The sequence below is a fragment of the Lissotriton vulgaris genome, chromosome 3_1, assembly GCF_964263255.1.
Source record: "Lissotriton vulgaris chromosome 3_1, aLisVul1.2, whole genome shotgun sequence".
Taxonomy (NCBI): Eukaryota; Metazoa; Chordata; class Amphibia; order Caudata; family Salamandridae; genus Lissotriton; species Lissotriton vulgaris.
Genome location: NC_141689.1, coordinates 144,217,355 through 144,240,580, shown reverse-complemented (window position 1 = coordinate 144,240,580; position 23,226 = coordinate 144,217,355). Strand labels below are relative to the sequence as shown.

Genomic DNA, 23,226 nt, shown 5'->3' with positions numbered 1-23,226 from the left:
ATTCTAGCTTCTGTATACCAGCAATCTCTTCTGGACGTGGACGTCCATCTGGGGGGGCTTATGGTTTGGGTTAAGATCGCCCTCAATTGTAAAATTACTCACCACTCTCGTCCAACAACAGACCTGATGAGATTAACCCTTAAGGGCACAAAGGGCGACAATACTTTAGAACTTTTCAATATTTATGCCAGAGGCACACAAGGAGGGGCAAAATCTTCAATTATTTCCATTTTGTCTGATGTGCTTCTTTCTTGTCCTACTGATTCTTGTATTTTCATCGCTGATGACCTAAATTGTATATTTGAACCCTTGGCCACTGATGATTTTTTGGGAACAGATGATGAGGATGCTAGATGGGGTATACCATCCTTGTCGATATCGCCAGTTAAGAAATGGTCACCAGTGGTCATCCAACTAAACACCCTAACACTTGAATTTGGGTTAAGAGCCGTCAATGGGCGTACGCCCTCGCAAATACATATAATAGGGTCTCGTGTCCCACTAGAATTGATTATATATTGGCTGACAAGAGGTTATGGAAATATGTGAGTGATATGATTTTCATACCATCTAGTGATCATAACCCTCTATCCCTCTCCATGATGGAATTGTGGCTAAAAAAGGAGCATTATCCCAGCACTGGACCCAGGATGTTAACAAAGGCAATCATACCATCTAACTGCAAAAGGTTTCTCAGGTGGCCAAAATTCCTCATGAATGAAGAGAAAACAAGAGCTCTAGGGGAGATTTTAAGTGATCAGACTATTAAGCTTTCTGTAGTCTGTACGAACGAGGTTGGGTCCCCGGTGGTTGAGTCAATTTATGTTGACACAATTGATCAGATGGGCTCTCTCTTTCTGGAAGCTCCTACCTTTAATAGGCACTCTACTATTTGTAAGCCAGTAGAGAAGTGGTATAACAAAGAATGCAGGAGGAAAAAGACCGCATTGATACTTGCCATCAAAACCCATAATACTGCTGAGGTACGTTTGGCCAGATTAGAGTATAGGCGAGTTATCAAAGAGATTAAAAGGGTATGGGAGGAATCATATTGGACTGACCTAATGATTGCGAGTCAATCTAAGAATGGTGAGCTTTTTTGGGGTTTGGTAAGAAGATCCAATGGTCGAGACCCCGACCAAATTCCGAATCATATCACCAATGGGGAGTAGTTTGATCATTTTAAGAAACTTCATGCGGGAGATGAGGGCATGGAGAGATGTGGGTCCTCAAGTTGCTTTGTGATATCTACTCCGATTCCCCTGGTCCCCTTTGATCCCATAGGGAAAAATGAGGTGGTGGCTGCTATAAATAAGATCGTCCCAGCAAAAGCTCCAGGCCAAGATGGTCTACCGGGCGACTTGTTTCGAGCTAATGCCGAGCAATGGGCTACATATTTTGTATTTCTGATTAACGCTCTGCTGGAAGGATCCCCAGTCCCAAACTCTTGGAAAGGGGCGGAAGAAGGGGTCCAGGGGGGATCCTGCCAACTATCGCCCAATAAGCCTTATTGATGCTGGTCAGAAGGTGGTTGGTAGGGTCCTCCTGGAGAGGATTCTTTCCTGGGCTGGGGAGAATAACATTATATCGCAATTTCAGGCAGGGTTTAGGGCATGCACAAGCACAATAGACCAGGCCTTTAGGCTGGCACTTCTTCATTGGAAGGTGGTAACCATTGGCAAGGGCAGTCTTTATCTTCATTCATCGACTTGAAGACTGCCTTTGACCTGGTCCCTCGAGACCGCCTATGGTTGGTTTTTCAGGAGATGGGGTTTCCCCCGCCCATCTTGAACCTCCTGGTCCGCATGCACGATGGAAATTACGCCCGCATTAGATGGGGTACGCAGGAACAAAAAACAGATAAAATTCCTGTTAATAGAGGTGTCCGCCAGGGATGCGTACTGGCTCCAAACCTTTTCTCGTTATTTGGAAATGGGGTGGTTTCCTTCTTATTGGAAATTAATGCCGATGCTCCTGTTCTGTCGGCTGACAAAGTCCCAGCCCTACTCTTTGCGGACGACACATTGTTAGTATCGAAAATTCCTGCAGGATTACAGAAACTACTTGATCGGTTTTGTCTCTTTTGCAAACTGAGGGGATTAGTAATTAATACTTCTAAAACAAAGCACCTTTATTTTAACCCTAGTAGGTCGGCCAAATCCTCCCTCGTACTTGATGGGGCGCCCTTAGAGCGTGTCAAAATATTTGACTATTTGGGGATTAGAATTTCTGACAATCTGAGATGGCAACCACATATTGACAAAATGGCTTTAAACTATAAGAGGGTTGTGGGGGTGATAGGAAGGGAACACCGTGCTTCAACCTCTAGGCCAATTGCCCCTGCCCTTGAGATCTACGCTGCAAGGGCCATGGGCTGTGCACTATATGGAGCCGAACTCTGGGGCTTTGGCAGTGTAGATGTGCTTATTTCAGCAGAAAACAGGTTTTTTAGAGAGTTGACCTCACTTCCCAGGGGAACATCCACTAAGCCACTCTTGAGTGATTTGGGTCGTTGTAGTATTCCCTGTTAGAACATACTTATAGAATTGTTATGGTTTCTATGTTACTGAGTTTTCTAACAGCGGGGGTTGGTCAGTGAGACACTGGCTTCAGGACACTGTGGATGTACAAGCTGTCTGTTGAGAATAAACTGATTTCTACAAGGTAATTTGACTACTGGATTACTTCACAATTTGGTGACGATCGGGAACTACTAAGAAGAACCCATCTCAAAGAAATTTATTTTTATTCGGTTTTTCCAGACAGCGTTCGCTCGTTTTTAAAGGTATTTAATTGGGTGTTGATTGCACCTGCGTCTGATTGATTTGTATGTGTTTGGACTGCACCATCGGGAGTTTTTCAACAGCTAAATATATTTTTTTCTTCTGTTTTTGAGAGTTTTGTGAATCCTAAAGATTGAAGCCTATTGGCACCTTGGAAGCTTGGCGTCTATAAATGAAACTGCAGCAAATCTTTTAAAATCGTTACCTCATTCAGGAGCATGCTGCGAGCATGTTCCTTCCTTTGCTGCATATGACGCCGATCAATAATTCTAGCATCGCGTCATGACGCTACGTTTAATGTGACGTCAGACGCACAGCGGCCATCTTATTCTGTTAATTTCATCGGTACTTTGGAAATGATGCGCTGATTTTCACCGGAGTGAAACAACTTTGTTTATTCTTGAAGCGAGCATTGTTCATGCATCGGGAATCTCATGTGTGAACTGAACTGATCTACCAATATTGATTTAACAACAACTTCGTACTACAGACATCGGTGATTACATTTATTATTTTAGTTCGTTATTTTATTATTAGTACTCATATTTGTTTTGAAATACATTACTGGTTATTATATTTACACTATATTCATAGTTAAAAATGTCTAACAACATTAATACTCCACCACATTTTCTACCTACAGCAGGAGAGCCCAAAATGGAATGGGATCTTTGGTATCCCATGTTTTTGGCTTGTGTGGATGTTATTCAAGAAGATGGTTGTTCTCCCAAAAGGAAATTGGCACTGTTGAAAAATTGTTTAGGGGGAGCAGGTCTAAAAGAATGAGAACATTTACCTGCAATAGAAGGTGGAGGTGATTTTAATGTGTTTGAGGTAGTTATTAAACAAATGAGTACTAGGTTTGGTAGGAAAATTAATACAGTAATGGAGAGGTTTAAGTTTTATTCACGTGCTCAGAAGGAAGATGAATCCATTGAAAACTATGTAGCCGCACTACGCACTTTAGCTGGTTCATGTGCATTTGCAACAATCAATTTTGAACAGGTATTAAGAGACCAAATTATGATGAAAACTAAAAGTACAAAGATTCAAGAACGTTTATGGATGGGGACAGAATCTTCACTTAGTGCAGTATTAAACATCGCAAAAGGAATAGAACAATCCGAAATCTTTGTAAGCGAAATTAGAGGGAAAGACACAAAAAGCAAAGAAATAGTTCCTGAAGTAGCTATAGTAAAAGATTTTCATAATTTTAAGAAATCTCCGTTTGTTTCTACTAAAAAGGAAAATTTTGGAAAAGAAAACGGTTTTCTTGGAAAGAAAAGCCAAGTAGTGTGTTACAGGTGTGGTGGGACTGATCACGTAGGGAACTATAGGGTTTGTCCTGCTTGGAACAAAATATGTATTAAATGCAAAAGATCTGGTCATTTCAGTAAAATGTGCAGATCTTCAAAGAAAGTAAATTTAGTGGGGTTCGAGGAGGAAGAAAATCTCGAAAAAGCTTCTGAAATTAATAGTTTAATATGTATTGAGGATACTAAGTGTAAAGGTTTTCCCAGTGATAACATTTTGATAGATGGGAAGGAAATTTCGATGTTGATTGACTCATGTTCTTGGTACAGCATCATTGGCAGGGATGTATTCGACAAATTCTGGTGTACTACAAAACTTTTACCACCAGATGTTCAGCCTGGTGGCTACTCTCGTTATAAAATCAATCTTGATGGTTTTATGTGGCCTGATATTGAATTCAAAAATAGGAAAACTAAAGGGAAAGTATATATTTCAACCAAAGGTGCGTCTATTCTTGGTTGGCCCCAACAACAGGAATTAGGTATCAAACTTGATCCTAATGCATCACCTCCGGTGTATGTTGTATCTTGTGAGTTCACAGTAAAAATAAGAAATAATTTCCCTTCTATTTTTAGTGACAATCTTGGTGAGTTTACTAATTTTCAGCACAGAATAATTTTAAAAGAGGGTGCTACTCCTATTAGACATAGAGTCAGAAATGTACCCTTAGCTTATCGTGAGAAGTTGAAAGTGGTTCTGTTGGATTTAGTAGCTAAAAACATAATTGAACCTACTGAATCTTCTCCCTGGGTTTCGCCAGTAGCTTTATCCCTCAAAAGCAATGGCGAGCTTCGTCTATGTGTGGACCTTCGCAGCTTGAATAAGGAAATCTGGATCGATAGACATCCGTTACCACACAATCACAAACTAATTTCTACGCTATCGGGTGCTTGTGTTTTCTCCACCATTGATTTAGCTAGTGCTTACCATCAAGTAGTTTTACATAAGGAGTCTAAATTTCTAACAACTTTCATCACTCCTGAGGGTATGTTTCAGTTTCGTCGCATGCCATTCGGGCTTGCAAGTGCGGCCTCAGTTTTCCAAAGACTCATGAAGGAAGTCCTGGAAGGTTGTACTAGTGCTATTGCCTTCCAGGATGATATTCTAATTTTTGGAAAGGATTTTGAGGACCATGATAAGAATTTGGAAAAAGTGTTGCAATGTGTACAGGAAAAAGGTTTAACTCTAAAATTTGCAAAGTGTAAATTTAGACAAAGTTGTGTGGAATATTTGGGTCATGAAATTTCCTCACAAGGCATCAAACCTAAACTTAATCACATACAGAGTATATCTAATGCTCCCGCTCCATCTACAAAAGAACAACTTGTATCATTTTTAGGTCTTACTGAATTCTACAGCAAATTTATAAAAGATTATGCCTCAAAAGTTCATTGATTGAGATTATTGTTAAAGAAAAATGAAAAATTTGTCTGGAACAGAGAACAACAATTTGCTTTTGAACTTCTTAAGAAGGAAATTGTTAATGCTCCTTTCTTAAGACCATTTGAAATTGGAAAAGATTGCATAGTAGCTGTTGATGCAAGCAATGTTGGATTAGGTTCTGTATTGATGTAAAAGAATATGGGTGAGGAGTATATAGTTTCATATGCATCTAGAACTCTTAGGGGTGCTGAATACAATTATTCTACCATTGAAAAAGAATTGTTAGCTTGCACTTGGGCTGCACAACATTTTAGACAATTTTTGTGGGGCACCAAATTTTGTTTAAGAACTGACCACAAGCCGTTAATTAACATGCTGGCAGCTGGCGGTGGTCGGACCCTGACTGCTCGTTTAGCCTGTTTAGCTGCTAAATTGCCGGAATTTCAATGTGCAATTGAGTAAGTTCCAGGTCGTTTAAACGTACATGCTGATTGCATGTCAAGGTTACCTTTGCCGGACAATTGTGCGGTTAGCAACATTTGTAGTGATTCTGATGTGGTATTCTCTATTGACGATATAAATGGTGAGAATTTCAAAAGTGGGTCAGATGTCATTTCGGAAGCTGAATGGAGAGCAGCTATGAGTGAAGAGTTCATGCAGAATGGTTGGCCTGAGGAAAGAAAGTTATCTGGTGAGATAAAAGAAGAACTTATGCTTGACTATGGTTTTGTGATTAGAGGTGATAAAATAGTGCCTCCTTTCAAGTTAAGAGAAAAAAATGTCCATGGCTCATGAAGGGCATATGGGGAAATCCAACACCAAAAGACGCATTAGAGAATTTTACTGGTGGCCAGATGTTGATAGGATGGTTGACAAATGGGTCAGTTCTTGTTCTCCTTGTGCGGAGAGTGATAAATCTGCTAACCTTTGGATGTTAGTGTTTCCCCAGTTGAATTTGTTTTGAGTCCTTGGAAAAAACTTGGTATTGACATTATTGGTCCACTTAATTTGTCTACTAACAAGGAAGTGTTTGGTTTGGTATTGATTGATTACTATTCTAAAAGGCCGTTAGTTGAAAATTGTTGAAAGAATAACTTCTACACAGGTTATTGAATTCTTGGATGAGATTTTTTGTAGAGAGGGTATTCCTGCTGAAATTGTTTCGGACAATGGTCCTCAGTTTATTAGTAGAGAATTTGGCTTATTCATTGAAAGATGTGGTATAATACATAAGAGAGTATCTAATTACAACCCTCAGGCCAATGGTCAAATAGAATGCTTCAATAGAGTCATTAAAGAGTCTATTCAATTGGCACTTAAAAGTAACATGGATTGGAAAAAAGCGTTACTTGCAACTTTTTTGTGTTACCGTACCTCTCCCAATTCTGTCACTGGTCTTTCCCCTTTTGAAATGTTATGAGGTAGGAAACCAGGTTCAAAGCTTTTACCTTGGTGGATGAAAGTTAAAATATCCTCTACTTCCTCTGATTCTTCTAAGGTTCAAGAGAGAGTTTCAAGGTATCAGGGAAAAATGAGAGGCATTTCTGCACAGAAAACCAATCATAGTTCAAGAATCAAGGTGGGAGATTTTGTAAGAGTCAAGTTTGGTAGGTTTTGTGGTAACAAATGGGCTAAATGGTCAGACCCTTGCAAAGTTGTGGAAGTATTCAGCAAGGCAGTAAGAGCAGAAGATGGTAAAATATGGAACTTTAAATGAATTTCCTTATGTAAATCTGTGGAATCTAAAGTTACTCCTCAAGTTTGTTCTCCAAGGCCCTATGAAGATAATGAAAGTTACTCTGCAATGTTGGACACTTTTGGATGTGAACCACAAAGTATTGACACTAATGTGTCTAATCCTATGAATATAAGTGATATCCAAGTTCCTGTTTCTTGTACTATTTATGGCAATGACTATGTAAGTAATGCAGTAGGGCCTAATAGCTCTTTATTGAGGAAAAGTTCTCGCTTTAAACATACTCCTGTTAAATTGCGTGATTTTGTACATTCGTTTTTTTTTGTTAGGTTCTCTATTATTGCGTTTTTTTTATTTTATTTTTATTTTTTTAAAGGGGGAAGGTGTGTAGTATTCCCTGTTAGAACATACTTATGGAATTGTTATGGTTTCTATGTTACTGAGTGTTCTAACTGTGGGGGTTGGTCAGTGAGACACTGGCTTCAGGACACTGTGGATGTACAAGCTATCTGTTGAGAATAAACAGATTTCTACAAGGTAATTTGACTACTGGATTACTTCAGTCGTCACTCAATTAAGGATCTAATCACTTTGCGTCCCCTCCTCTATTGAGCTCGGCTATGGCGCACCCCTGAGTTATCTAGATACGCCGACGGCCTAAGAGAAGTAATGAATCTCCAGGGATCCCATATGATTGGTTGGCTAGTACACTTAAAAAGGCTTCTCTTGGTTACAGGTCTTAAAACTGCATGGGACTCAGGGGTCTTGTTGACCAAGGCAGAAACCAAGAGAGCCTTTTGGGCATGGATTGATAATCAGGAGCACAGAAACCCCAATTTAGGTAGACTGACTGACGAGTTCAGTCAGCATAAGCAGGTGCCTCGTCTAGAGCCCTATCTGGATTTTATTCAGAAACCTAGGGATAGGGTCCTTTTTATTCAGTTTACAATGGGCACTCTTCCTCTTCACGAACGCACAAGCAAATGGAAGCCTCCACACCAAACATCTCCTAATTGCCCACACTGTATGGGTATAGTTGAAAACGTTTCACACCTTTTCTTTGTATGTCCGGCTTATGCCAAACCTAGAAGAAAGTGGCTAAGACCCATTTGCCGGCAGCTAGGAATCAGGAATCACTTTATTGCTTTTAGAATACTCCAAGCAGATGCAAATACAACCTTAGCCTGTGGGGTGGCAAAATTCCTTAGCTGGGCCTGGTTGATAAGATTGAAAGCATTATGATTAATTTGTATTATTATTTATCTTAACATTTTATCAAAGCTGTCATAGTTTAATATACTTTTATCATTTTATTGTAAAAAATGATTGTTAATGCAATTTTCTTTTTTAAATATAATTATTATGAAATGTGTTTTTAACTGCAAAAATGCTTTTAAGATATTTCATATCGAAATAAAGCTTTGTTGACTGAATACAGTACATATTTTTTACTATTTTACAAGGCAAATGTTGATTTTATTTGTGCTACTTGCTGGGCTACTGGACAAATAATTAAACATTTCTGCTATTTAACGAGCAGCTACATAAATAAAGACATTTATTTTCTATTCACATTGGATGGCGTAATTGTAAATATCTGCTGTTTTGCCAGCAGCTGGGTAATGAGTGAAGTGTGTTTGTTTGCTTGACTGCCAGCCAAATACTACAAAACCTCTGCTATTTAGATGGTGGGTTTGTAAATAGTGAAGCTTCCTTGTTATTTGCATGGCTTCCGGCCAAACTGTGTAAAATCTCTACTGCCTCGCAGGCAGCATGGTAAACTTCGTAAAGAGTTACTTTTTTTGCTATTTGCATGGCCACCAGCCAAACATTGCAGAATTTTTACCATTTATCCAGTGGCCAAATAGATTGTGGAGTTTATTTGCTACTTGCAAGGCCGCGAGCTGAAAAGTGCAGAATCTCTACTATTTAGCCAGTGAATGAGTAAATAGGGACACAACGGCCAGCCAAACAATGCAAAATCTCTACCACGTAGCCACTGGCTGGGTAAATAGCTAACTTTATCTGCTATTTTCAAGGATGCCAGCTAAATATTAATTAATTTCTACTATTTAGCTGCCAGCAAGTAAAGCGCAGAGGAAAAAAATCACGATTTACTTGGTGGCCAGATAAATAGCTGCTACCAATAGTAAAATAGAGAGGCAAATAAACAGCACTATAACCAGTCACCCTAAAACTTTACAGTGTCCAGAACCCCAACAAGAATTCAGCGTACATGGCACCTATGAGCTGCCACCAAGTAGGAACAAAGAACGCATTGCACAACAATCGCAATTGCACTGGAACTGAAATAAAATAATGTACATGGCTCTAAGAAAGTAGGACAATAAATACATATTTGTAAATATATATAACGTATATGGTGCCTGTCACAGCCCTGGAACCCAAGAAGGACATCTCTTGTATCCTGCTATCCTTCTCTTTTATTCTTTCTTCTTTTTTGCAGCTTCGTAGAGCACAAACCCGACCCAAAGACACCGGAGAGCCCACACGACCACCATCCACACCCCACAAGACCACACTCACCTCCCAGGTACTGGACTTATTGGAGAGTTTTACACGCCGTTTACATATCACAAGGTGACATTAATTTCCTAGGTATTAAAGGTGTTGGAGTGTTTAACATGACCACCAGTTACACTACACAAAGCCCCAAAATTGTCAGTAAGCACTGTGGCTGAACTGAACCCATGTGTAGCAAGTGTGTTTAATAATGAGGCCACATGCCCAAGTCACTCAGCAGACTAAAAAAAACTAGAAGGAGCAGTGCCTACCCAACCTTAGTCACTCACCTTATGTGGTTTAATTGGGCTTCAACAAATAACCTTCAATGCTGATACAGGCCCTGTGTAACCACCATCTAACTCATTCTCAAATTGACATGCCACCCAGCAACTGCTAGTTAACTAGAGAAGTGCCCCTACAGCTGTTCCTACAGCTGTTGCTACTCCTGTTCAAGCGGCACCAATCATGGCCACAAAACTGAAGGAACACAGCCCCTGCAGTCACTAAACCAGCTTTGCCAAGTGTCACTCATCGGGGGTTAGACTAACGCTTTCTTGGACCGCACGGTCCCAGAATGCTCATGCATATCAGCTGGTTGAGGCAACAGTAAGTACTTCTCTCCTATTACAGCCTCTTCCACCTTATGCTTACCCTACCCCTTGAAGCCATATACAGCCAATATAGAGGATGGTCGAAGCTGTGTGCTGATGGCCCGCCCCTGACTGTACCTATTATACGGGCTGGATATGTCATTAGACTGAATCCCCAGGCAGGCAATATGGTTGGCTTTTCTGTTATAGTGTGTTGTCGCCTCCTCCACTGACAGTGATTCTGTGTAAGAACACTGTTGGTCAATTACATATCAGGCCCACTTGGTTATTGGCTGTCTGACGCTTGCAACCCTAAACACTCCTGCTCTCCCACAAGCATGGTACCAGTTATTAACAGCATCGAGAATGGAGCCCAGAGTGAAAGCTGTGAAACTGTGGCTGTGGGTTCCCGTCTGCACAATGTCCCACGGTATGCACTATGACTCGACCCTGATTGTACCGATGCAATGATGGGAACACAAAAACAGGCCTTCCTGGTGAATTACTTCCTTTGATAATACACACACATGAGGTGAGATTGATTAGGCAGGCAGAGGCGGGCCGCTCTGCAAAAGAACCAACACGGTGTTTCACTGCATTTTAAGAACAAGGGGGCATAATATCAAGGGGATTTATCTCCGTTTTTTGGCTTTAAAAGCCAAGAAAGCGGACATAAAATTATCTCCCTATTACCTAGCTGTCGCTAACACCAGTTAGCGACAGCTAGTAGGAGATAGCGACCATCTTGGGCCCCACTTTGCATGTCAGTGATATTTATCACTAATGACATGCAAAGTGGGAGTGCCAAGATGTTAGCGACTGGAAACAGTCGCTAACATCGCTATCTCCTATTACCAACTTTTGGAGATATTCGCGCTAAGCGCGAATATCTCCAAAAGCTAACACCTGCTCTAAGCAGTTCTTAGCCATGTTATCCAATGGGAGGTGGATAACATGGCTAAGAGCATTAGCTCGGTAATGCATGAATATCGCTGACTTTTCAGCGATATTCATGCATTGCGGACGTTTTTTATCGCATTTGCGATAAACCTTGGTAATACCAAGGTTTATCTGCGAAAAAAATCGCCGCAGCTCAGCGGTAAATTTTTGTCTGTAACCAGGCAATAGCATTAATTATCGCTATTGCTTGGTAATATGCCCCCAGGTTCTCTGGGAGCCGACAGGTGAGATTGAGTTTCGGGAGGAGGACAGGGGTGGAGGAAGCATGACTTACCAGTATAAAATAGAGAACACAATGTGGGTGAAAGAAGTAGAGAGAGAGAAAAGGAGAGTTGAAAGAAAACAATAGGGGATTACATTTCTCATGTCGTCAGTAGTGGCTGGTGACATTTCAAAGTGGTGAGGCATAAAAGATGAAGCCAGCAAAGGGAGTGTGCCTGACTGGTATAAGGAGGATTTGAGGGAGTATGCCACACCCCCTTGAGATTTTTTTTTTTAAAGTGTAAAATTTTGATTTTGAAAGCAAATGTGAATAAGGAATTAGGCAAGAAGATATATGTAGCAAACAAAATGGTTATCTCCTTATGATTTTTAGTGCACCACGTACAAGCTTCGGTCTAGTTATGCCCCTATAAAGGACCCCTCCCTCATTTCTCACTCAAAATGTGTAGCGTGGCTGGACATCACCTCAGAGTTGTCACCTGCAGGTTCCGCCCAAAGGCATTCTGTCACTTTAGCCTCCAGACTTGAAGACTCCTAAATTTCAGCTTTGCACTTGTAACAAAATCAAACCACCCAATCTCATCCATCCACATGGCCAATCATCAACACTATGCATGTCACCTGCCAGGACCTGCCCTAGCTGACCATTAGACAACCCTTCTGATGATAGGGTGTTCCTGTCAGTATGTTGCAACAACCCTACAAGGCCACATGCACCAGTTCTCTCTCACTCTCTTCATTAACAACAAATACACCAGTGACCTAGTCTCCACATTCAGATCTAAAATCATAGACACCTATGCACCTAGGCAGCAATGGGAATACCAATTATGTATGCTTCTTCTTTCAGCTAAGTTAAAAATATATATCTTTAATTTTAAATGTTCATGCTAAGCAGAGTGAAATGGCATTGCTTTAGCTTTGAAGTGTAGTGTAGTTCCTATATTCCAATTAGGCTCTGCGCATTGGAATAATACATCCTATAGATTTGACGCAGGACTGAGGTCAACTAGGTCTCTATCGAATGTACTAAACTTAATTGTGTGTGTGCCAGCTAACTCAGAGGTCACTAGAAACTTTCTCGAATACACAAGAAGGGATTAGTTTCTGACAACTGCACAAACATGACAACTTTGTTTCCCTAGGGCTGGAAAATATCTTCAGTAGTAGAAACAATAGATAAGTATTTCACTCAGTCAATCGTGCATGCTTCGTTTCAACATAGTTGCAGAAAAATAGAGAGACAGGCCTTTTCAATAAAAAAAAGTTTATTGAACAGTCTTCTTTCTCATGCAAGAGAAGTGAACTGCTACAATTGTTATGCAGACTGCAAAGTATAATGTGTACATCGAGAATAGTATTATAAAATAATACTGTAAGAGCATTGTATGGTTTCTAAGCCATGTAAAAATACATACATAAATAACATTGACTAAAATACTCAACTGGTGCTTCTAAAATACGCCTACCCCATAGTACCTAATCTAAGTCTAGTACCAGGGAAGAAGTAAGTATTCTGTAGCATAAGTTTAGTTGTTTTTGCCAAGAATTCACCAAAGGTTTTTCTAGGTTCTAATCAGCTCCATGCCTTGGTTTAGAATGAAGGAGGTCTGGTATCTCTGTCTCAGGACTCGATTTCCCAACACTAGAGAGTCGGCTTCCTTCTGCACTTGCTTTAGCGAGCTGCATCAGGCAAGTAGGTCTTTGAACTGCTCCGAACCACCGTATCTTGCTAGAGCAAGTGAAGATATGTTTTTACCTTGAAGGTCTTTAGGTATGCCATAGTTTGACGTTAAGTCGGGCATATGAACAACAGGAAAGAACCCCTGGGGAATAGTTGTTCTTTGTAAAGTAACTGAGTTCTAGGTCAAATCAATATTCAAGCAAGGGGAAGTTCCCTACCTGCCTAAGCTGGTTTTCCAAGAAATCGTTGTGACGTTTTGTATGGGTGGAAGTAGCCATGCCTGTATTTGGGTAGCATGGGCTATGCCTAAATAAGAGATTGATTTCCATGCCTATATAAGGGCAATGTGAATTGGACCAATATAAGGACATGAATCGGGAAAATTCAGGCGGGGCTTAAAACTCCACACAACAGAAGCGTACAATCAGGGCAGTCGTTGGCAGATGTGAGAAAATGATCTTAATTAGAAAGACCATCATCCAGTGACAGGTTGAGTGCACATGGCTCTGCTTCCCCCAGGCTACATTTGTGTCATGCAAGCACCACATATATACATAAATACATACATATCTGATCATGCATTGACTGTGGCCATAAGAGATGCTTGCTCTGACTGCATGCTCTAAACTGAATTCAAACAGCTGATCTCCTTAGAAGTCAATAATGTTAAGTAATGGCAACACACTGAAACAAACAAGGGGTATGAGGTGCTTTCAAGCAGAGGGTAAAGGTCTAATTGAACAAATAACACAGATGATTACTTCAGAATGCCTTCGGCATCTTACTATACTGTGTAAAGAGTGTGGGGCTGGGCCTCATTGACCATCCTGAGTGCAACACTACAATGTTCTGATAATATAGAACAGTAGAACAATTTCTAAAAACATAGCACACAGGTGGATAGTCGCTAATGAAGTGAACAATGGACAGCCAGTCAGATGTACGCTTTTGGCTGAGAATTTCAAAAGAAAGAACCATTTTCTCAACCTTTTTTGGTCCAAGACATATAAAAGCACTTCTCAAATGTGACAAGCTAAAAACTGATTTTGATATTGTTTTAGTTTCTTCTGTAAACATCACTTACAAAGATGCTGAAGAACACGATTTTCAACTTTTTTGTTTGAACCCATCTGGCATTGTGCCTCCTAAATTAAGTTATTCCCAGTTAATGCTCATTCTACACAGTTTTTTATCTAGTGCAAAGGCATTGGAGCGATTTACTTGAGCGCTAGGTCCATTACACAATGTCACATTCATTTTAATTGACACAGTAGATTATGTGATTTGCCCAAAATCACAGGATATTGAGACTCGAACCTGGTCCCCAGTTCCAAAGTCCCCTGAGAGAAAACAGAAACTATGCTAATTTAGTAGCCTCTAATTCTGTAACACATTACTCCAAATGCAAAATCGATGCCTTTAATTGCTCTGATAATGGTCAATTTCTAGAGTGCTGCTATTGAGATGCAGGGTCAAACAGAAACTGTCTTTGAATTAACATTTGACCTATGGGTTAGGTTGGTATTACATGGCCGTGTTATACAGAGTTAACTGTTTATAATGATTGATAGGTTGCGCTATAGAATGCATGTCTTCAGATTAAATGACCTGTGATGACGAGTTTGACTGTGCAGACTTGAAGAGACGCACATTTGGAATTCAAACTACTGCCTGCACTTTCAGACACTTTCGTCTAATCTGTTTTAAACCCTGGATACTTAGGGGCTCATTAGGGAGGGAGGACCTTATTATGCCTGCCATCGTTACGGTGTTTGGGGCCGCCTGCCAGACATGCGGCAGTCCCACCACTTCAATTAGGGTGTATCCACCATACTGAGGGGCAAATCTGGGGCCTTTAACATTGCGGACGATGCTGCTGGCTGCAGCATCGTACATAATGTTAAAATGTCATGCACTGCATTTCCCTGCACTATGTGGCAGGCACCAGGCAATGCAGGAGGGTACCATGGGTTCCCACCAGTGCAGCACCACCCTCCCCCCACAACAAGTGGGGCCTGAGACAGGCCCTCGAATCCCTTTCTACCTGGCTTTTCTTCGTGGGATGACCTCTGCAAAAAGACAGGCAGAAAGGGATTTCCTAATCCCTACAGCAGTGCCTGCAAGGCTCTGCTGCAATGCTGACCAATCTTTTGGTTCCGCAGGGCGGATGAAAACGGATCGCCTTGCGGAACTGTGGCGGACAGTCTTTGCATCTGCCACCCTTCCCTGAGGCTTCCCCCGCCATCATAATCTGGCAGGGGGGAACACTGATGTCAGATGGTGGAAGGACACCCAGCCTGGCGTTGGTGGTCCTTCCGCCATCATAATGACCCCCTTAGTTATATTCATTTGGTTTGGTGCAATGGTTACACATACAAATATTTGTGGCAGTATCCAACACATTGTAGTGACCTCACCAGTTAGGCCACCTGCTAAATCTTTAGCCGCTCTTCCATGTTTTCCTCATGTTTCTTCTCACGGTTCAAGGCGAATGCCTACGATAGCTGTCCACAGCCAGTATACGTTTATAAACAAGCTTTTGCAATGCAATAGGTCTCACATTTATGTGAGTTTAAGCTATTGGCATTCTAAATGTTTATGTTTCAAAACCGAACACATAAATAAAGAGCACTGTAATTTAAATTGCCAATAGCCCAAACTTGCATAAATACGAGACCTGTTGCATTGCATATGCTTGTTTGCCTGTGCTACACTGTACTGATGTGGACCATGCTGACAATTAATTACATAAAGCAGCGCGGCCACTAAAGTAAAAGTGGACCGCCCTGGTATAAGGAAAGACCAATAAAGAGAATAGTGCTCACCCACTAAATAACTGAGACCGAGTAACGAGTCAAGTAAAAGGTCCAGTCGTTATGGGAGGTAACAAATGGAGACAAAGCGGTACCCAGGAGGGACTAACAAGCCTTATAATGAATCGAAAATCAGCTTTTACGGTGGACGATGACACCAGCTATTTTGAAAAATATGGGTTGAGTGGGCGAGGCTTCCACTGCATACTCTATTATAGCATGTCTTGCAAAGCGAGCAGCGCATGCGTGTTGCAGCTAGGCTCGGACTATAAAAACAGACTATGATCTTAACCTCTGTTGTGAAAACAGAAGAAAGACATATTTTTACTGTCACGAGACATGTAAACAATGAAAGATAAACCATGAAATACATCACTGTAGCAAATTATAATAAAGGCATGAGTAGATAAAAAAAAACAGACGACCATAAATAAAATAAGATTATAATAAGAAGTCCCAAAAATTAAAAGTAACTAACTTTTGCGTACAAGCTCAAAAAGCATTTCAAATGGTTCCAAAGATAAAATGAAGCAGAGTACTCCCACCACTCCTGTCTTTGTTTCCCAGAGATTTATATAGCGCGAACTTGACCCGAAGGTATCAGGGCGCTTTATTTGAGCACCAGTTATGTTACAGAAAGACACATTCATTATGTTAGGCAGAGGGAGATTCAGTAATTTGCCTAGAGTCACAAAAAGTTGAGCGTCCCTGCCAAGACTCGAACCGATTCCCCAGCACTGAGGTCGACCCCGTGAAGTATACCCAACTCTCTGAGGGTCACCAACGTAGTGCAAGGCTGCTGCGCCTCTCACTGAAGAGGATCAAATCTCATACATAAATCATTCACTCTCATATTTATCGCCACACTTTATATCACTCTGCGATACAATCTACATTAAATGGCAACCTGTTCGTTTCCTTACGTACTCAAAATGCAGTTTATTTTGAAAATGGAGTTTAAGGAATAAAAAGCATAGATCTATAGAGATCATTTACGTTTACAGATGGAGGCATATATGTCTTAGACGTCAGTTTGACCCAAACGTAGTCACAGACTGTAAGCTTATTTTGAACTTTAGTGCACAGTGGCTTGAGTCTTGAAAGAGTGAAACTGTGATTTATTATTAGCAGGCATAACTATTAAACCACTTAAGTGCCGAACTGGTCTCTGGGTAAGTTGTTGGCAAGATGTGCATTTTAAGGGTTTCCACGTGACACTGGGAATGCAGAGCACGTCCTACGGGGAGAGTTCTTGTAAAAGTATATTAATATCAAACATATAATGAGCCCCTGTCTCAAATTTAAATTCTTTAAGGATTTGAAAAAATGCGCTATGCTTCGTTTCTGTAAACGTGTTTAGTCAAACATTGATCTTCACAGCTTTTAATAGATACATTTAAAAACTAGAAACACGTCTTCCCAAAACTGGGCCACCTCGGTTACAGAAAAGGAATACTGTTTTAAAGTGTAGAAAAACATTAGATGTCACTTAAAGTTATACTCTTATCTTGGTTGTTTAATGTGAGGTTGCGATGGCCTCTTATAAAGAAATGGAATCTGCTGCAACCCCTAGTTAAAAAGTAAGATGGCAGTGATTACAACGTGCTGTGAATTCCTTGAGGGAGACAAAGCAAACGTCAGTTTATTAGTGTGGGTTGTGTGTATATGTGCATATCTACTGCAAAGACGAGGTTGCTCTGTCGTTGTCGGTGGTGGACACAGCGGAAACGCTGCTAGCATACGCGCACCCACCGGTATTTAGAGAGCACATGATGCGCACCCGCGGCAGACACCGCGGAGACGCTGCTAGCTACGCTGCGCTTTGAAAAGTTTGCTGCTGCACCCGCTAACTAGAATTCAGTTTTTTTTTTTCTAAAACTGCTTTCAAGTCACATATTTACCTACCTGTGCACTCCTTGGCTCTGGTCCGATGCTTCTGGTGCGATTGTTCGGAGGGCCCTTAGGAGAGAACACAACTTCTGGTCGGGTTAGCCCTCTAGCATACGTGCGCCCGCCGGTATTTAGAGAGCACCTATTGCGCGGAAGCGGTGGACACAGCGGAGACGCTGCTAGCTATGCTGCGCTTCGAAAAGTTTGCTGCTGCAACCGCTAACTAGAATTCTGTTTTTTAAAAAGAAACTCCTTTTAAGTCACATATTTACCTACCTGTGCACTCCTTGGCTCTTGTCCGACGCGGCTGGTGCCGATTGTTCAGACGGCCCTTAGGAGAGAACACAACTTCCGGTCAGGTTAGCGCTCTAGCATACGCGCGCCCACCAGTATTTAGAGGGCACCTGATGCGCACGTGCGGCGGAGACAGCGGAGATGCTGCTAGCTACGCTGCACTTTGAAAAGTTTGCTGCTGCAACCGCTAACTAGAATTCTGTTTTTTTTTTTAACTGCTTTTAAGTCACATATTTACCTACCTGTGCACTCCTTGGCTCTGGTCCGACGTGGCTGGTGCCAATTGTTCGGAGGGCCCTTAGGAGAGAACACAACTTCCGGTCGGGTTAGCGCTCTAACATATGCGCGCCCATTGGTATTTAGAGAATACCTAATGCACACGTGCAGTGGACACAACGGAGACGCTGCTAGCTACGCTGCACTTTGAAAAGTTTGCTGCTGCAACTGCTAACTAGAATTCAGTTTTTTTTTTTAAACTGCTTTTAAATCACATATTTACCTACCTGTGCACTCCTTGGCTCTGGTCCGACGCGACTGGTGCAGATTGTTCGGGGGGCCCTTAGGAGAGAACACAACTTCCGGTCGGGTTAGCCCGTCTGCGCCCATCCGCGCCTTGCCCGGGCCGAGGGCCAGAAACCCTGGTGCTCTTAATCAGGCACGTATTAGATACTCTAGAGAGGATTTGATTACCCGCTGCCCCGGGTCTGTGTCCTCCTGTTGTTTTAAGTTTGATCCCTCACTGGAACCTCATGAATGTGAAAACTGCAAATTGCAGTTCGACTTTACGACAATTAAACAATTCTTGCCCCCATTTGTCCCAACATATTCTGATACCCCTAGAGAGATAAAAGCCATGTTATTGAATTCAAGCTCACTAATCAAACATAACATAGAGATGGCCGAAATGATTGAAAGTCACAGTCTTGACTTAGTATTCATTACTGAAACATGGGCTAATGACTCATCCGATCCGGACTTACTTCTAGGTTTCCCCTCAGGTTTCCAGATTACTAGGGTAGACAGAACTAATAAAAAAGGTGGTGGATTGGCCATCATCACAGAAGAGGGAGTACCCATAATAACATCTTCTTTGGGCACCTCACTTGAATGTGAACTCCTATCATTTCAGATACAACTCAGTCCTAATGAAGCATGGCACGACTTATTAATTTACTGTCCACCTAAAGCTCAAGCCTCCTTGGTAGATAAGCATATCCCCTTTTTGGAAACCAGAATTAACTATGCAAACTATACCATCCTAGGGGATTTTAATAACCACTTAGAGATTACTTCGGACCCTAAGAACGTCAAACTTATAGACACCCTGTCTGGCTTAGGGATGGAACAATTGGTCAAAGAAAGTACTTATGTCGCAGGACAGACTCTCAATGGCCTATTTACCTTCAATCCTATGATTAAAATACAGGAGGTTCTATCAGTACTATGGTCTGACCATAGGGCCGTCATATTTACAATTGGAGTCACACCTCAAAACACAGGGATCAAGTCTCCGACAACACACACGTACCGAGACTGGGCAAAAATTAACTCCGACCTTCTGTAAACCTCATTGAGGCTAAATAAGCCCAACTCACAGGTAGAAACTAATCAGGCAGTGCAGAACATAACTGTATGGATCACTACGGTCCCTAATATAATAGCACCTCTAAAATCTACCATCTTAAGAAGAAACCTTGGTTCTCTATGAAACTGAGGAAACAAAAGCAATTATGTAGGAGAACTGATGGAGGAACAACTATAATAAGGAACTGAAAATGAAGTACGCACAGACATTGGCTACATATAAAAAGGTAATCATGGAAGAAAAAAGCAATTATTTTACTAAGAAAATACTGACATCCAAAAACTCCAGTAAAGAGATTTTTGCTACCATCAAAAAACTAACAAAGCTTCTGACAAAAGAGAGTTCAGACAATAACCCAGAATTTTGTAATGTACTGGGTCAGGCTTTTGCCGACAAGGTGGAACTAGTTTATAAAACATTAACTAAGCTCCCTGATGAATCCACATCCCAAAGGAGTGCCCTTACTCCGAGCTCTCCCGGTTTCTTATTTTCCCCTCCCACTATGGAACAAATTACTAAAACCATAATGGGTACAAAATCAGGGGCCCCGTCCGATCCTTGCCCCCCAAAAGATTTTCATCTCTTACCAGAGACCCTTGGTAAACAATTGAGTGATCTATTTTCGGGATTAATACTACATGGAAAATTCCCTGAAGTATTGAAGGTAGCATCAGTGTTACCGCTACCAAAAAAAACCTCATCTAAACCCAGCCGAGCCTAATAACTATCAGCCAATCTCCAGTATCCCTTTCTGTACGAAGGTCCTGGATAAACTGCTTAATATCCAGCTTACTGCCTTTGTCTCCTCCAACAATCTGCTCGACAATTCTCAATTTGAGTTTAGAGAGGGTCGTGGAACTGAAATTGCTCTAATCGCTGCAAGTGAGGAGCTAAGGAAGTCATTGGACGAGGGCGGGAAGGCCACCTTGATATTATTATATCTAGTCGGCACCTTTCAACACCGTCAATCACAACATTCTTTTTTTTTTTTTTTTTTTTGAAAACCTTTATTGTGCAGAAATAGCAGACAAATACGGGCCTACAACCACCTGGCCGGCCACAAAACTGTGAGCACTGTTGCGAGCAATACGGTACATCGGCAGCAAGGCGACACTATTAAGCAAGCATTTGGAATTACACTGGACCATGCTGTACCACCGACGTGCAGGGAGATTGAGGTTTATTTTAAATTTTATAAAAACACATGAACAAGAGTTAAGTCCAGGAGAGCCATAGTCCAGTCCATCTCACTACAAAAGTAAGCAGTAACGTTCAGCAGGCGAGTTTCATGAGACACAGGAAATTTGCAATCAAAACATCAGAATCGCGAAGGTAACGACAGGAGAGGGAAGCAAGCACTGCGACGAATGCAAACAGGAACCCACCCAGCTACAAGCCAAACTATAGCCCGAGGACAGAAATAGGCAAAAAAGATGAAAGAAAAAGAGAACAAGGCCCATAGAAACGAAAAATTAACATATAATCCCCCCACCCTACACGCATGCAGAGGCTACGGCCTACCCCCCCCCCCCTTGCAGTGTGTCTGTCGCCCATCAGAGTACCCGAAATATAGAGACAAGAGACAAGAAAAAGGAAGAAAGGAAAAAAGGGAATCATCATAGAAAGCCTGAGGAGGGCCAATTACAGGTATTCCCAGGTAAACCCGCCATGCGATCCACCACCGCCCCGTGAAGTAAAAGGGACAGTATCAACATCAGTTACATTATAAGACGGGGCGAGGCATACCAATTCGCACTGTTCAACTTAGAGTCATATGTGTTCCAACCGAATCCCCGCCAGCCCTTCAGTCCCAGCCTTAATACACAGTTCTTCAGCCTTGGCCAGAGCGCGACAGTCCCCGCAGACACGGCGTCCGAGGGGGGCCAGATCCATATAGTGCCGGAAAACAAAATGGCCACCATCGATGAAGAAGAGGGAGGTAGGGACAAAATGGACGTCCATAATCAGCAGCCGAGCAGCAGGCAATCAATAAAAGTACCCCCAAACACCAAACTCGAAATCCAGACCGTAGATGGAGAGAGGACACTCGGGAGGCAGTAGGCTCAAGGGGACACATTTGTAGCAACAGCAAGGGTCGGAAACCCACCTTCAGTCCCGAAAACAAAGTCTCAAGTTCCGTGGATGACTGTAACAATGTATCCCCAACAGAGCCACCGATCCGCCCAGCGCAGGAATTGCTGCATCGGAGGGCAATCTCCACCTCACCTTCAGCATCCGGCTCGTCAAACTCCCTTGTCGCGACTGAAAAGGTCGAATCCATTCCATGCCGAGGATCAGCCACCCGGGTCCGCTGCAACTGTTGAGCTGCTTCGTCCAGCCGTTCCCCTAGCTGACCGGACAGTGATCGCTTTTCCGCCCTGAGCTCGACGAGCGCAGTAACAATGTCCCGGCAGGTCAGCTCCTTCTGGGCGCGAGGCTGTCTCTCTGTGCGCGGTGGGGCTTGCAGTGGAGCTTCCAGCCCGCCGCCGAGCAGGGAGACACTATCAGAGGGCGAGATCGCCCTCGCCACTATAGAAAGGGCAGCCGCCATTCCGATCGATCAGGGGGTACACACAGGAAGAAAGCAGACTCAGCCCCTGAGAGCGTAGGTTCCAGCCGCGTGGATCGGGCGGTTCAGGAGAGCTGCACCGAGGATATATTATCACCTCGCGGCGAGTCGGGGGCGAGTCATAGGGCGGTCCGTCTAATGGCCACCGCAGGTCAGTCTCCGCGCCGACCAGGGGGACAATAGCTACAGCAAACACTTCTCCCCAAGACGCCGATCTCCCGAAACGGGGCTCTCGAGTGCAGTGAAAGAAATCCGTCCAACAACCCCTGTGACGGCGTCAGGAAACAGGGAATCCACGCTTTCAGGGTTCCAGTGGGCGGCGGCCGTTCTGAGGGTCCACGGTGGCAGGGAGCGGCGCTGGTCTCGGAGCCCGGGTATGGCGGCCGACACCCGGCACGGCGATATCTCCGGGAATCTGGCAGGCAGGGACTCCGGAGGAACACCCAGGGCTTCAGTGCGGCTGTGGCTGCATTCCGCAGCGGCTTAAACACAGATTCACGGACAGGATATAGGTGCAGAACGCACAAGCTTGCGGAGCCGGGAATCGAGCGTCCACTCAGGTCGCCATCTTGGCTCCTCCTACGTTATCCAATCACAACATTCTTATTAACAGACTGTCTGATATGGGCGCCCAAAAATCCGCTACAACTCTATTAACATCATACCTCACTGAAAGACCTTTTCGAGTTGAATTAGTTGTTGCAGTTCCCAAACCTTCAATCTTCAGTGCGGAGTACCGCAGGGCTCGTCTCTGAGCCCTACACTGTTCAATATTTACCTGTCCCCCTTGGCCGCTTTGATTAGACAGTTTGGCTTCTCGGTAATTTCCTATGCCGATGACACGCAGGTAGTTGTGTCCATAACCAATAATGAAGAGGAGGTGGCTGACCGCTTTAACAACTGCATGACCAATGTCA

At 42.6% G+C, this 23,226-nt stretch overlaps 1 protein-coding gene across 3 annotated transcripts in view; it reads left to right on the top strand.

The window, feature by feature from the left end:
• The window catches only part of LOC147726109 (uncharacterized), a 263,025-nt gene that overhangs the window by 84,310 nt on the left and 155,489 nt on the right, over positions 1–23,226 (top strand). For 2 of the 3 annotated variants that reach the window (XM_086960214.1, XM_086960216.1), the window contains one exon: positions 9,644–9,730. The exons of the other annotated variant lie outside the window; for it this stretch is intronic. In XM_086960214.1, the coding sequence (XP_086816340.1) occupies positions 9,644–9,730 (87 nt within the window). The remainder of the gene's footprint in view (positions 1–9,643; positions 9,731–23,226) is intronic. 3 annotated transcript variants of the gene reach the window in all.